The sequence below is a fragment of the Salmo trutta genome, chromosome 32 (genome assembly GCF_901001165.1).
Source record: "Salmo trutta chromosome 32, fSalTru1.1, whole genome shotgun sequence".
Lineage (NCBI taxonomy): Eukaryota > Metazoa > Chordata > Actinopteri > Salmoniformes > Salmonidae > Salmo > Salmo trutta.
In genome coordinates, this window is record NC_042988.1 from 38920155 (window position 1) to 38935599 (window position 15445).

The following is a 15445-nucleotide window of genomic DNA, read 5'->3' on the forward strand; positions in this document are numbered from 1 at the left end:
ATCTCTCTCTCCTTCCCTGACACTCTTTATCTCTCTCTCCTCTCCCGACAACTCTTTATATCTCTCCTCTCCCTGACACTCTTTATCTCTCTCTCCTCTCCCTCGCCACTCTTTAATTATCTCTTCTCTCCCTGCCACTCTTTATCTCTCCTCTCTCCTCTTCCCTGACACTCTTTAATTATCTCTTCTCTCCCTGACACTCTTATCTCTCTCTCTTCTCCATGACACTCTTTATCTCTTACCTCTTCTTTCCTGTTCCTTTCCTCTCCTTTCCTCTCCTCTCTCATCTCCTCCTCTCCTCCCCTCTCTCCTTTCCCCTCATCCCTCTCCCTCCTCTCTCCCTCTCCTCTCTTTTCCTCTCCTCCTCCCTCTCTTCTCCCCTTCTCTCCTATCCTCTCCTCCCCTCTCCTCCCTCTCCCCCCTCCTCTCCTCTCCTCCCCCCTCCTCTCTTTTCCTCTCTTTTCTCTCCTCTCCCCTTCTCTCCTTTCCTCTCCTCCTCTCCCCCCTCTTATCCTCTCCTTTCCCCTCCTCTCCCCCTCCTCTCCCCTCTCGTCTCCTCACGTCTCCTCTCAGGGTGAATATCCATCATCATCCCCACAGCACTGTAGACAGCTCTTTAATAAGGAGAATATGAGCCTCAGCTAAAGTGCTTTGTTTTCATTTTGCTGCCACACCGCCAAAGGTAATGGGGGCTCCTCAAATATTTATAGAAGGCCTAGGTCGATGGTCCCTGCCTGTCTGCCTGAGAGAGAGAGATAGAGGGAGATGGGAGGGAGGGATTGATGGAAAGAGGTAGGGAGAGAGGGAGTAAAGAAAGAGGAACAGGGAGAGAGCGAGGAAGGGAAAGAGAAAGAGAATCTGAACCCACACTATAATACATCACAACACCATTCAGCCCTCAGATGTCATGCTCAGAAAAAGAGCAGCCTGTAAGAGAAAACATGGAAACCTCCAGATCTCCCTCATTGACAGAGCACCACGCCCCCTGAGAGAATAAGTTTCCCCAGCAGCTTATACTCAAACAAAGACAGTGGTAGAGGGAGAGATGGATCTTAAAATGGCTGCTGTATGGGAAGCTTTCTTCAGTTATATTTAAGGGGAGTACCAGGAGGATTTCTACAGGCAGTTACAGTACAATCTCCTCACTCCTAGCAGTGGCCCCAATTACAGTACAATCTCCTCACTCCTAGCAGTGGCCCCAATTACAGTACAATCTCCTCACTCCTAGCAGTGGCCCCAATTACAGTACAATCTCCTCACTCCTAGCAGTGGCCCCAATTACAGTACAATCTCCTCACTCCTAGCAGTGGCCCCAATTACAGTACAATCTCCTCACTCCTAGCAGTGGCCCCAATTACAGTACAATCTCCTCACTCCTAGCAGTGGCCCCAATTACAGTACAATCTCCTCACTCCTAGCAGTGGCCACAATAAAAGTACAATCTCCTCACTCCTAGCAGTGGCCACAATAAAAGTACAATCTCCTCACTCCTAGCAGTGGCCCCAAATACAGTACAATCTCCTCACTCCTAGCAGTGGCCCCAATTACAGTACAATCTCCTCACTCCTAGCAGTGGCCACAATAAAAGTACAATCTCCTCACTCCTAGCAGTGGCCCCAATTACAGTACAATCTCCTCACTCCTAGCAGTGGCCCCAATTACAGTACAATCTCCTCACTCCTAGCAGTGGCCCCAATTACAGTACAATCTCCTCACTCCTAGCAGTGGCCCCAATTACAGTACAATCTCCTCACTCCTAGCAGTGGCCCCAATTACAGTACAATCTCCTCACTCCTAGCAGTGGCCACAATAAAAGTACAATCTCCTCACTCCTAGCAGTGGCCACAATAAAAGTACAATCTCCTGACCCCCTAAAGTTTGCATTCAAACTGTAATTTTGAGAGGCCACTGATGGCCAAATGTAATCTCTTTCTGATGTGAAGGAGGAGGTGTGAAGAATGAGGAGGGGGGAGATTTAGTAAGCTCTCTGTGTTGGCGTGTGTGTGTGTGTGTGTGTGTGTGTGTGTGTGTGTGTGTGTGTGTGTGTGTGTGTGTGTGTGTGTGTGTGTGGGTGTGTGTGTGTGTGTCTACTGTAACTCTTCCTCCCCCTGTTATCTCTTTCATCCTGTCTGTCTCCCTCTCCTCTTTCTATCTCTCTCTCTTCCTTTCCTCTTTCTCTCTCTCTTCCTCGCCTCTTTCTATTTCTCTCTCTTCCTCTCCTCTTTCTATCTCTCTCTCTCTTCCCCTCACACAAAGTACCTGTAAAATACTAGTAACTTTCATGTTTCATTTACTCCCTTTCTGTACCATTCATGTATACTCTACTGTACTTAATAGTGAACAGTATAACACATGTTGTGAGGCAGTCAGAGGAAACAGTCTGTGGTATATCTTACGCTGCTGATCTGATTGCAGTAATATAAAGTAGATTACACTTTCATTAGGTCCGTTTGCATCATGTTTTCACTATTTATTTCCTGTGGCGGCAGTGTGAGTCCCTGCTGCTCCTAGTCTACACTGCTGCCTCCATATTAGATCTGCATCCCAATCCCTGTTTCCCTGTGGGTCCTGTTCCCTTATGGGCCCTGTTCCCCTATGGGCCCTGTTTCCCTATGGGTCCTGCTCCCTTATGGGCCCTGTTCCCCTATGGGCCCTGTTCCCCTATGGGCCCTGTTCCCCTATGGGCCCTGTTCCCTTATGGGCCCTGTTCCCCTATGGGCCCTGTTCCCCTATGGGCCCTGTTTCCCTATGGGCCCTGTTCCCTTATGGGCCCTGTTCCCCTATGGGCCCTGTTCCCCTATGGGCCCTGCTCAAATGTAGTGTCCATATGAAATGATCTGGAGCCTGTGTATACTGTCCCAGATGTTCTGTTTGTGTAGGAGGGATGAAATATTTACCTGTCTGGAGCCTGTTCAACATGTTCTGTTTCTGGAGGTGTTATAACACATTTATCAGCCAGTCTGTAACACTGTTTCTGGAGGGTTAACATATTTCTCAGCCAGTCTGTAACACTGTTTCTGGAGGTGTTACAACACATTTCTCAGCCAGTCTGTAACACTGTTTCTGGAGGTGTTATAACACATGTATCAGCCAGTCTGTAACACTGTTTCTGGAGGTGTTACATCACATTTATCAGCCAGTCTGTAACACTGTTTCTGGAGGTGTTTATAACACATTTATCAGCCAGTCTGTAACACTGTTTCTGGAGGTGTTACAACACATTTATCAGCCAGTCTGTAACACTGTTTCTGGAGGTGTTACATCACATTTATCAGCCAGTCTGTAACACTGTTTCTGGAGGTGTTAACATATTTATCAGCCAGTCTGTAACACTGTTTCTGGAGGTGTTACAACACATTATCAGCCTGTCTGTAACACTGTTTCTGGAGGTGTTACAACACATTTCTCAGCCAGTCTGTAACACTGTTTCTGGAGGTGTTACATCACATTATCAGCCAGTCTGTAACACTGTTTCTGGAGGTGTTACATCACATTTATCAGCCAGTCTGTAACACTGTTTCTGGAGGTGTTACATCACATTTATCAGCCAGTCTGTAACACTGTTTCTGGAGGTGTTATAACACATTTATCAGCCAGTCTGTAACACTATTTCTGGAGGTGTTATAACACATTTATCAGCCAGTCTGTAACACTGTTTCTGGAGGTGTTACATCACATTTATCAGCCAGTCTGTAACACTGTTTCTGGAGGTGTTATAACACATTTCTCAGCCAGTCTGTAACACTGTTTCTGGAGGTGTTACATCACATTTATCAGCCAGTCTGTAACACTGTTTCGGGAGGTGTTATAACACATGTCTCCGTCTGTAACACTGTTTCTGGAGGTGTTACATCACATTATCAGCCAGTCTGTAACACTGTTTCTGGAGGTGTTATAACACATGTCTCCGTCTGTAACACTGTTTCTGGAGGTGTTATAATACATTTATCAGCCGGTCTGTAACACTGTTTCTGGAGGTGTTATAACATTTCTTCCTCTGTAACACTGTTTCTGGAGGTGTTATAAACACATTTCTCCATCTAGAACACTGTTTCTGTAGGTGTTATAACACATTTATCAGCCAGTCTGTAACACTGTTTCTGGAGGTGTTATAACACATTTATCAGCCAGTCTGTAACACTGTTTCTGGAGGTGTTACATCACATTTATCAGCCAGTCTGTAACACTGTTTCTGGAGGTGTTATAACACATTTATCAGCCAGTCTGTAACACTGTTTCTGGAGGTGTTATAATACATGTCTCTATCTGTAACACTGTTTCTGGAGGTGTTACATCACATTTATCAGCCAGTCTGTAACACTGTTTCTGGAGGTGTTATAACACATTTCTCAGCCAGTCTGTAACACTGTTTCTGGAGGTGTTACATCACATTTATCAGCCAGTCTGTAACACTGTTTCTGAAGGTGTTACATCACATTTATCAGCCAGTCTGTAACACTGTTTCTGGAGGTGTTATAATACATGTCTCCATCTGTAACACTGTTTCTGGAGGTGTTACATCACATTTATCAGCCAGTCTGTAACACTGTTTCTGGAGGTGTTACATCACATTTATCAGCCAGTCTGTAACACTGTTTCTGGAGGTGTTATAACACATTTATCAGCCAGTCTGTAACACTATTTCTGGAGGTGTTATAACACATTTATCAGCCAGTCTGTAACACTGTTTCTGGAGGTGTTATAATACATGTCTCCATCTGTAACACTGTTTCTGGAGGTGTTACATCACATTTATCAGCCAGTCTGTAACACTGTTTCTGGAGGTGTTATAACACATGTCTCCGTCTGTAACACTGTTTCTGGAGGTGTTACATCACATTTATCAGCCAGTCTGTAACACTGTTTCTTGAGGTGTTACATCACATTTATCAGCCAGTCTGTAACACTGTTTCTGGAGGTGTTATAACACATGTCTCCGTCTGTAACACTGTTTCTGGAGGTGTTATAACATTTCTCCATCTGCAACACTATTTCTGGAGGTGTTATGAGACATTTCTCCATCTGTAACACTGTTTCTGGAGGTGTTATAACACATTTAGCAGTCTGTGTACAGTCGCGCACTGTGCCGAAATGACGAAGGTCCAGTGGAGAAGTGGGTATACTCTAACTTTGCAAAACAATTCCCAAACGGCCCACCCGGCGAAGGAAAGACGCCTTGTGTGAAAAATTCCATGAGAAACAGTGACATCCACTCTGAATGACCAAAAATGATAAATCCCATACTGGTCTTTCACAGTCAGGAGAACCCAAGATGCATTGAGCTGGCCTGGATGTTATCTTCATACTGACTTTTCTAGCATGGTTCAAGACATTATGGTGGATGCATATCCAGGCCAACTCATCTGGGCTTGGCTTGGCTCAGTGTCAGCTTAGTCCTGCAGTGTGATAACCACCATTGTGTTCTGAGTTCCTACAGTGCCTCTCTCCACGCTACAGAGCCAAGCTAAAGGGAGTTCAATGCACTGTCAAAGGGGCTCCGAAGCACTGTCATTATCGGCTGAGGAGAGAGCACTGACACTGTCATCATGGGCTCCTGAGGAGAGAGCACTGACACTGTCATCATGGGCTCCTGAGGAGGAGAGCACTGACACTGTCATCATGGGCTCCTGAGGAGAGAGCACTGACACTGTCATCATGGGCTCCTGAGGAGAGAGCACTGACACTGTCATCATGGGCTCCTGAGGAGAGAGCACTGACACTGTCATCATGGGCTCCTGAGGAGAGAGCACTGACACTCATCATGGGCTCCTGAGGAGAGAGCACTGACACTGTCATCATGGGCTCCTGAGAGGAGAGAGCCATGCACTCATCATGGGCTCCTGAGGAGAGAGCACTGACACTCATCATGGGCTCCTGAGGAGAGAGCACTGACACTGTCATCATGGGCTCCTGAGGAGAGAGCACTGACACTGTCATCAGGGCTCCTGAGGAGAGAACACTGACACTGTCATCATGGGCTCCTGAGGAGAGAGCACTGACACTGTCATCGTGGGCTCCTGAGGAGAGCTCACTGACACTGTCTTCATGGGCTCCGGAGGAGAGAGCACTGACACTGTCATCATGGGCTCCTGAGGAGAGAGCACTGACACTGTCATCATGGGCTCCTTAGGAGGGAACACTGACACTGTCATCATGGGCTCCTTAGGATGGAACACTGACACTGTCATCATGGGCTCCATGAGGAGGGAACACTGACACTGTCATCATGGGCTCCTGAGGAGGGAACACTGACACTGTCATCATGGGCTCCTGAGGAGGGAACAACTGACACTGTCATCATGGGCTCCTGAGGAGGGAACACTGACACTGTCATCATGGGCTCCTGAGGAGGGAACACTGACACTGTCATCATGGGCACCTGAGGAGGGAACACTGACACTGTCATCATAGGCTCCTGAGGAGGGAACACTGACACTGTCATCATGGGCTCCTGAGGAGAGAGCACTGACACTGTCATCATGGGCACCTGAGGAGGGAACACTGACACTGTCATCATAGGCTCCTGAGGAGGGAACACTGACACTGTCATCATGGGCTCCTGAGGAGGGAACACTGACACTGTCATCATGGGCTCCTGAGGAGGGAACACTGACACTGTCATCATGGGCTCCTGAGGAGAGAGCACTGACACTGTCATCATGGGCACCTGAGGAGGGAACACTGACACTGTCATCATAGGCTCCTGAGGAGGGAACACTGACACTGTCATCATAGGCTCCTGAGGAGGGAACACTGACACTGTCATCATAGGCTCCTGAGGAGGGAACACTGACACTGTCATCATGGGCACCTGAGGAGAGAGCACTGACACTCATCATGGGCTCCTGAGGAGAGAGCACTGACACTGTCATCATGGGCTCCTGAGGAGAGAGCACTGACACTCATCATGGGCTCCTGAGGAGAGCTCACTGACACTGTCATCATTGGCTCCTGAGGAGAGAGCACTGACACTGTCATCATGGGCTCCTGAGGAGAGTGCACTGACACTGTCATCATGGGCTCTTGAGGAGAGAGCACTGACACTGTCATCATGGGCTCTTGAGGAGAGAGCACTGACACTGTCATCATGGGCTCCTGAGGAGAGAGCACTGACACTGTCATCATGGGCTCTTGAGGAGAGAGCACTGACACTGTCATCATGGGCTCCTGAGGAGAGAGCACTGACACTGTCATCATGGGCTCCTTAGGAGGGAACACTGACACTGTCATCATGGGCTCCTTAGGAGGGAACACTGACACTGTCATCATGGGCTCCTGAGGAGGGAACACTGACACTGTCATCATGGGCTCCTGAGGAGGGAACACTGACACTGTCATCATGGGCACCTGAGGAGGGAACACTGACACTGTCATCATAGGCTCCTGAGGAGGGAACACTGACACTGTCAATCATGGGCTCCTGAGGAGAGAGCACTGACACTGTCATCATGGGCACCTGAGGAGGGAACACTGACACTGTCATCATAGGCTCCTGAGGAGGGAACACTGACACTGTCATCATGGGCTCCTGAGGAGGGAACACTGACACTGTCATCATGGGCTCCTGAGGAGGGAACACTGACACTGTCATCATGGGCTCCTGAGGAGAGAGCACTGACACTGTCATCATGGGCACCTGAGGAGGGAACACTGACAACTGTCATCATAGGCTCCTGAGGAGGGAACACTGACACTGTCATCATAGGCTCCTGAGGAGGGAACACTGACACTGTCATCATAGGCTCCTGAGGAGGGAACACTGACACTGTCATCATGGGCACCTGAGGAGAGAGCACTGACACTCATCATGGGCTCCTGAGGAGAGAGCACTGACACTGTCATCATGGGCTCCTGAGGAGAGAGCACTTGACACTCATCATGGGCTCCTGAGGAGAGCTCACTGACACTGTCATCATTGGCTCCTGAGGAGAGAGCACTGACACTGTTCATCATGGGCTCCTGAGGAGAGTGCACTGACACTGTCATCATGGGCTCTTGAGGAGAGAGCACTGACACTGTCATCATGGGCTCTTGAGGAGAGAGCACTGACACTGTCATCATGGGCTCCTGAGGAGAGAGCACTGACACTGTCATCATGGGCTCTTGAGGAGAGAGCACTGACACTGTCATCATGGGCTCCTGAGGAGAGAGCACTGACACTGTCATCATGGGCTCCTGAGGAGGGAACACTGACACTGTCATCATGGGCTCCTTAGGAGGGAACACTGACACTGTCATCATGGGCTCCTGAGGAGGGAACACTGACACTGTCATCATGGGCTCCTGAGGACGGGAACACTGACACTGTCATCATGGGCTCCTGAGGAGGGAACACTGACACTGTCATCATGGGCTCCTGAGGAGGGAACACTGACACTGTCATCATGGGCTCCTGAGGAGGGAACACTGACACTGTCATCATGGCTGGGCTTCCGGAGGATGGGAACACTGACACTGTCCAATCATGGGCACCTGAGGAGGGAACACTGATAGGCTCCTGAGGAGGGAACACTGAACACTGTCATCATGGGCTCTGAGGAGGGAACACTGACACTGTCATCATGGGCTCCTGAGGAGGGAACACTGACACTGTCATCATGGGCTCCTGAGGAGAGAGCACTGACACTGTTCATCACGGGCTCCCGAGGAGAGAGCACTGACACTGTCATCATGGGCTCCTGAGGAAGGAACACCGACACTGTCATCATGGGCACCTGAGGAGGGAACACTGACACTGTCATCATGGGCTCCTGAGGAAGGAACACCGACACTGTCATCATGGGCACCTGAGGAGGGCTCACTGACACTGTCATCATGGGCTCCTGAGGAGAGAGCACTGACACTGTCATCGTGGGCTCCTGAGGAGAGAGCACTGACACTGTCATCATGGGCTCCTGAGGAGAGAGCACTGACACTGTCATCATGGGCTCCTGAGGAGAGAGCACTGACACTGTCATCGTGGGCTCCTGAGGAGAGAGCACTGACACTGTCATCGTGGGCTCCTGAGGAGGGAACACTGACACTGTCATCATGGGCTCCGGAGGAGGGAACACGAGCAGGGGAAGTCATTATTTTCCCGCTCGTTGTCCAAAATGTCTGCTACTCCACTACTTGTATTAGTTTGGACAGTGACAACGTTGTTTGATGTGTTCGCTTCATAGTTCATTTGAGAAGTACGAGAATTAAGTTTCCATTTCAGGAAAATAGCCAAGGCGCCGCCAAGAAAAAATCTATGATTGAAGCAAAGTAACGTTCCGAATGACCAGCCAATCAGAGCCATTTCAGAAGCTGTTCTAGTGCACATTATTTCTTTATTGGCCGTTTTTTTTAAATCGCATGCGCATTTATTCACATGCGATTGGATAAGCTAAATATTTAATGTGCTTTGCATTGTAGGCTACTTTGTATATGATTTCTCTATTGTGCTACATCATTGATAAGTCGTATACCTCCACTACAATACTTTGATACGTATCAGTGGGGATTAAGAAGTGACTATAGACAATGACCAGTGAAAGTGGGTAGAAGACCTATAACCTCCAGTATACCACTGGGAAGTCTATACTACATCCTGTTACTGCTTACTGCTTACTTCCTTGTTGTTGTTGTGTAAATACAATAATTGTTAGACACTCTGGATATGAGCGTCTGCTAAAAGACTTAATTGTAAATAGAATTTTTGTTGTTGTTGTAGTTATTAAGCGCAGTATCTCTTCCTGTCCTGTAGATGGCGCTCCACTGAGTGAGCTGTCGTGGCCGTCCTCTCTGGCAGTGGTGGCTGTTTCCTTCTCTGGGCTCTTCACCTTCGTCGTCCTCATGCTGGCCTGCCTCTGCTGTAAGAAGGGACACATCGGGTTCAAAGTGAGATAAACTTTACGCTCTCTCTCTCTCTCCGTGTGTCTCTCTCTCTCTGTGTGTCTCTCTCTCTGTCTCTTTCTCTCTCTCTCTCTCTCTCTTTCTTTCTTTCTTTCTTTCTTTCTCTCTCTCGGTTTTCTGTCTCTCTCCCCCCCCTCTCTCTCTCTCTCTCTCTCTCTCACACACAGTGTGGCCACCTCTTTATAAACAATGATCCACCACATACATCATGCTACACTGCCCCCTGCTGATTAGGAAGAGACATGATCCACCACTAGATACATCCTGCTACACTGCCCCCTGCTGATTAGGAAGAGACATGATCCACCACATACATCATGCTACACTGCCCCCTGCTGATTAGGAAGATTCCTAGCAATTACCAAGTTGAAGTAGAGTTCTTGGATAACTCTCTGGGTGGGTCCCAAATTGTACTCTAATCCCTATATAATGCACTGCCCTTGTCAAAAGTAGTGCACTATATAGGGAATAGGGTGCCATTGGCCCATAGGGCACTGGTCAAAAGTAGTGCACTATATAGGGAATAGGGTGCTATTTGGGACAGAACCTAAATCAGCATACAGGCCCCTATCACACAACAGGCTGCTTTGTGAGGGACTGGGCAGAGGGTTGTGGCTGCCAGTCTGCTCCCCTGTTGTCTGTCTGTGAGGGACTGGTCAGGGGGTTGTGGCTGCCAGCCTGCTCCCCTGTTGTCTGTCTGTGAGGGACTGGTCAGGGGGTTGTGGCTGCCAGCCTGCTCCCCTGTTGTCTGTCTGTGAGGGACTGGGCAGAGAGGTGTGGCTGCCAGCCTGCTCCCCTGTTGCCTGTCTGTGAGGGACTGGGCAGAGAGGTGTGGCTCCCAGCCTGCTTCCCTGTTGTCTGTCTGTGAGGGAATGGGCAGAGAGGTGTGGCTACCAGCCTGCTTCCCTGTTGTCTGTCTGTGAGGGACTGGGCAGAAGGGTGTGGCTGCCAGCCTGCTCCCCTGTTGCCTGTCTGTGAGGGACTGGGCAGAGAGGTGTGGCTACCAGCCTGCTTCCCTGTTGTCTGTCTGTGAGGGACTGGGCAGAGAGGTGTGGCTGCCAGCCTGCTCCCCTGTTGCCTGTCTGTGAGGGACTCGGCAGAGAGGTGTGGCTACCAGCCTACTTCCCTGTTGTCTGTCTGTGAGGGACTGGTCAGGGGGTTGTGGCTGCCAGCCTGCTCCCCTGTTGTCTGTCTGTGAGGGACTGGTCAGGGGGTTGTGGCTGCCAGCCTGCTCCCCTGTTGTCTGTCTGTGAGGGACTGGGCAGAGAGGTGTGGCTGCCAGCCTGCTCCCCTGTTGCCTGTCTGTGAGGGACTGGGCAGAGAGGTGTGGCTCCCAGCCTGCTTCCCTGTTGTCTGTCTGTGAGGGACTGGGCAGAGAGGTGTGGCTACCAGCCTGCTTCCCTGTTGTCTGTCTGTGAGGGACTGGGCAGAGGGGTGTGGCTGCCAGCCTGCTCCCCTGTTGCCTGTCTGTGAGGGACTGGGCAGAGAGGTGTGGCTACCAGCCTGCTTCCCTGTTGTCTGTCTGTGAGGGACTGGGCAGAGAGGTGTGGCTGCCAGCCTGCTCCCCTGTTGCCTGTCTGTGAGGGACTCGGCAGAGAGGTGTGGCTACCAGCCTACTTCCCTGTTGTCTGTCTGTGAGGGACTGGGCAGAGGGGTGTGGCTGCCAGCCTGCTTCCCTGTTGTCTGTCTGTAAAGGACTGGGCAGAGGGGTGTGGCTACCAGCCTGCTCCCCTGTTGTGTGTCTGTAAAGGACTGGGCAGAGGGGTGTGGCTACCAGCCTCCTCCCCTGTTGTCTGTCTGTAAAGGACTGGGCAGAGGGGTGTGGCTACCAGCCTGCTTCCCTGTTGTCTGTCTATAAAGGTTAAGTTAAAGGTTAAGCTTTGGGATAGAGTTAAAACAATAAATATTAAAAACTAGTGCCTAGCACTGGTATTGAACACACAACGCCTAAGGAAAACTCAAGTCTACTTAATGGTAATATCACTCACCGTTGCCCCTAGTCACCGGTTTTGACGTCATCTGCTGACACCCTGCTTATCTGGACAGACAGTGGATCTTGGCAGCAATATTAGTTCCTACCTACTCTGTCAGTTAGCATCCTCAAAGTAGATCCTGTCAGAGCGGCAGAGAGAGGGAGGTGGTTGTTCTGCTGCTGTGTTAGGGATGGGCATTTAGCACCACTTCACTATTCAAATATCCAGATAGTTCCTCCCCCCCACACATTTTTTTTAATCTTGACTCTCTTGACCAATCAGAATGACGCAAATGCTCATAGCAGAGGTAAACAATGGACAGCCTGCTTTTCTCCAGCAGTTCCCTCATCCATCCATCCATCCATCCATCTATCCCCCAAATATAGACTTTTAGCTGCAGGTGTTTGAATTTAGCCTTGTGCTATTGCCAACACCATTGCTGTCATTGGTAAGTCAAACATGACAATTCATAAGGACTTGCCAAGAGACCAGAAACAGATTGGCACTCAGGCTACTTTGGCGTGGTTGTCCAGTGTCAAACTCAGGCTACTTTGGCGTGGTTGTCCAGTGTCAACCCCAGGCTACTTTGGCGTGGTTGTCCAGTGTCAAACCCAGGCTACTTTGGCGTGGTTGTCCAGTGTCAACCCCAGGCTACTTTGGCGTGGTTGTCCAGTGTCAAACTCAGGCTACTTTGGCGTGGTTGTCCAGTGTCAAACCCAGGCTACTTTGGCGTAGTTGTCCAGTGTCAAACCCAGGCTACTTTGGCGTGGTTGTCCAGTGTCAAACTCAGGCTACTTTGGCATGGTTGTCCAGTGTCAAACTCAGGCTACTTTGGCGTGGTTGTCCAGTGTCAAACTCAGGCTACTTTGGCGTGGTTGTCCAGTGTCAAACCCAGGCTACTTTGGCGTGGTTGTCCAGTGTCAAACTCAGGCTACTTTGGCGTGGTTGTCCAGTGTCAAACCCAGGCTACTTTGGCGTGGTTGTCCAGTGTCAAACCCAGGCTACTTTGGCGTGGTTGTCCAGTGTCAAACCCAGGCTACTTTGGCGTGGTTGTCCAGTGTCAAACCCACAGAAGTCAATAGAACAGTGTTATGTGGTCACATCCTCCTCTGTGGTTCTCCTCCTTGTCATTCACCAGAGTGTTAGCAGAGGTTTGCGTTAATAGAGGTGTGTGCATTAGCGTGCGACCACTAGCCACATCCCACCACTGCACCACCAAAGCCTTCTTTATGTCATCCTCCTTTCACTGTGCCCACTCTGTGGGACGGACAGACAGACTCAGTTCTGTGGTTGGGTGTTAAGTGTTTAGAGAAAAGAGAAGAGAGGAGAGTGTTAAGTGTTTAGTGAACGGTATGGCCTTTTCTCATTTCTAGTCTTTTCGTCCGTTCGCTCTTCTCTGTCATGTCTCCTCATCCTCTTTCTTTCTCTCTCTCTCTTTCTTTCTTTCTTTCTTTCTTTCTTTCTTTCTTTCTTTCTTTCTTTCATGCTCTGCTCCTGTGATAGACAGGTGGTGTTGTGAATGAGAAGCAAAAGGGTGCTATCAGTCTTATGAATCAGAGCAGAGGGGTTTTTCTGTCGCAGTGAAGCGTTGTCTTGCATGATTCCCCTTGTTCTCTTCACCTCTTCCCCTCCACTCCCCTCCCCTCTCTTCTCTCCTCTAGATAGGTTTGTTCTGTGCTGTAGTTCATTAGGTAAATAATGGATGGCTCAGTAGTTGAGAACAGAGCAGTATTGCCAGCCACTCTCTCCCTGTACAAACACAGTCTCTGAAGATGGATTGGCAGCGTGGTACTCTGTCGCTGCTGGAGGTGTTTAGAGTGTAAAGAGACACTGGTGTTTAGAAGGGACAGAGGGGATGTGTTCTGTTTGCATCTAGCAGGCAGGGTTGGAAGGGAGTGTTGTACAACTGTCTGTTTCTGCTTGTGGCTCATATTCAGATGTGTTGTTTTGTGAAAATAAGAAGTTTAGAGCCAAATCTCAAGACAGTAGGAAGAAAGTTGAGGCATGATAGGGGGAGGAGGAGGAAGGGGACCCAGAGTAGAGATGGAGGAAGATGTCAGCTTTCCACTTCCAACTAGCATCCCTCCGTGTATCCCTCTATTGAAAGAGAGGGCTGTACATTGTGACATCATGCCAGTAAAGCAATGGGACTGTAAATGTAATTGAGGGCGTGTCTATATCTCCAGCTGTACTTCAGACAGAACTGTGCTGCACGTCTGCCAAGCTCTCCCAGGTTGTGTCCCAAATGGCACCCTATTCCCTATAGAGTGCAGGGCCCTGGTCTAAAGTAGTGTGCACTACATAGGGAATAGGGTGCCATTTGGGACACTGCAGAGGATCCCTGCAGAGGAGAGAACAGAAGACAAGATGCGTCTCTCTCTTTCCATCCATCCCTACTCTTTCTCTCTCCTATATAGACAGCACCAGTCAAACGTTTGGACACACCTACTCATTCCAGGGTTTTCTTTATTTTTACTATTTTCTACATTGTAGAATAATAGTGAAGACATAAACTATGAAATAACACATATGGAATCATGTAGTAACCAAATCAAAATATATTTTATATCTGAGGTTCTTCAAAGTAGCCACTCTTTGCCTTGACCACAGCTTTGCACACTCTTGGCATTCTCTCAACCAGCTTAATGAGGTAGTCACCTGGGGTTGTATATACACTACATGACCAAAAGCATGTGGACACCTGCTTGTCGTAAATCACATTTCAAAATCATGGGCATTAATATGGAGTTGGTCCCCCCTTTGCTGCTATAAAAGCCTCCACTCTTCTGGGAAGGCTTTCCACTAGATGTTGGAACATTGCTGTGGGGACTTGCTTCCATTCAGCCACAAAAGCATTAGTGAGTTCGGGCACTGATGTTGGGCGATAATGCCTGACTCGCAGTCGGCGTTCCAATTCATCCCAAAGATGTTCAATGGGGTTGAGGTCAGGGCTCTGTGCAGGCCAGTCAAGTTCTTCCACACCAATCTCGACAAACCATTTCTGTATGGACCTCACTTTGTCATACTGAAACAGGAAAGGGCCTCCCCCAAACTGTTGCCACAAAGATGGAAGCACAGAATCGTCTAGAATGTCATTGTATGCTGTAGCGCCATTCTTACTTAACACTTGTTTTTCCTAAAACTGTATTGTTGGTTAAGGGCTTGTAAGTAAACATTTCACTGTAAGGTTGTATACATGTTGTATTCGGCGCATGTGACAAATACAATTTGATTTAATTTGATTAAGTTTTCCCTTCCCTGGAATAAAGAGGCCTAGCCCGAACAATGAAAAACAGCCCCAGACATTTATTCCTCCTCCACCAGACTTTACAGTTGGCACTATACATTCAGGCAGGTAGCGTTCTCGTGGCATCCGACAAACCCAGATTCGTCTTTCGGACTGCCACATAGTGAAGTGTGATTCATCACTCCAAAGAACGTGTTTCCACTGCTCCAGAGGCCAATGGCAGCATGCTTTACACCACTCCAGCCCACCCTTAGCATTGCACATGGGGATCTTAGGCTTGTGTGCAGCTGCTCTGCCACGGAAACCCATTTCATGAAGCTCCCGGCGAACAGCTCTTGTGCTGATATTG

At 49.0% G+C, this 15445-nt stretch overlaps 1 protein-coding gene across 1 annotated transcript in view; it reads left to right on the forward strand.

Moving 5' to 3' along the window:
- LOC115171874 (serine/threonine-protein kinase LMTK1) overlaps positions 1 to 15445 on the forward strand; it is a gene marked incomplete at its 5' end in the record, with an annotated part of 83915 nt that overhangs the window by 21457 nt on the left and 47013 nt on the right. The window contains 1 exon segment of the mRNA XM_029729056.1: positions 9728 to 9861. Coding sequence (XP_029584916.1) covers positions 9728 to 9861 — 134 coding nt within the window.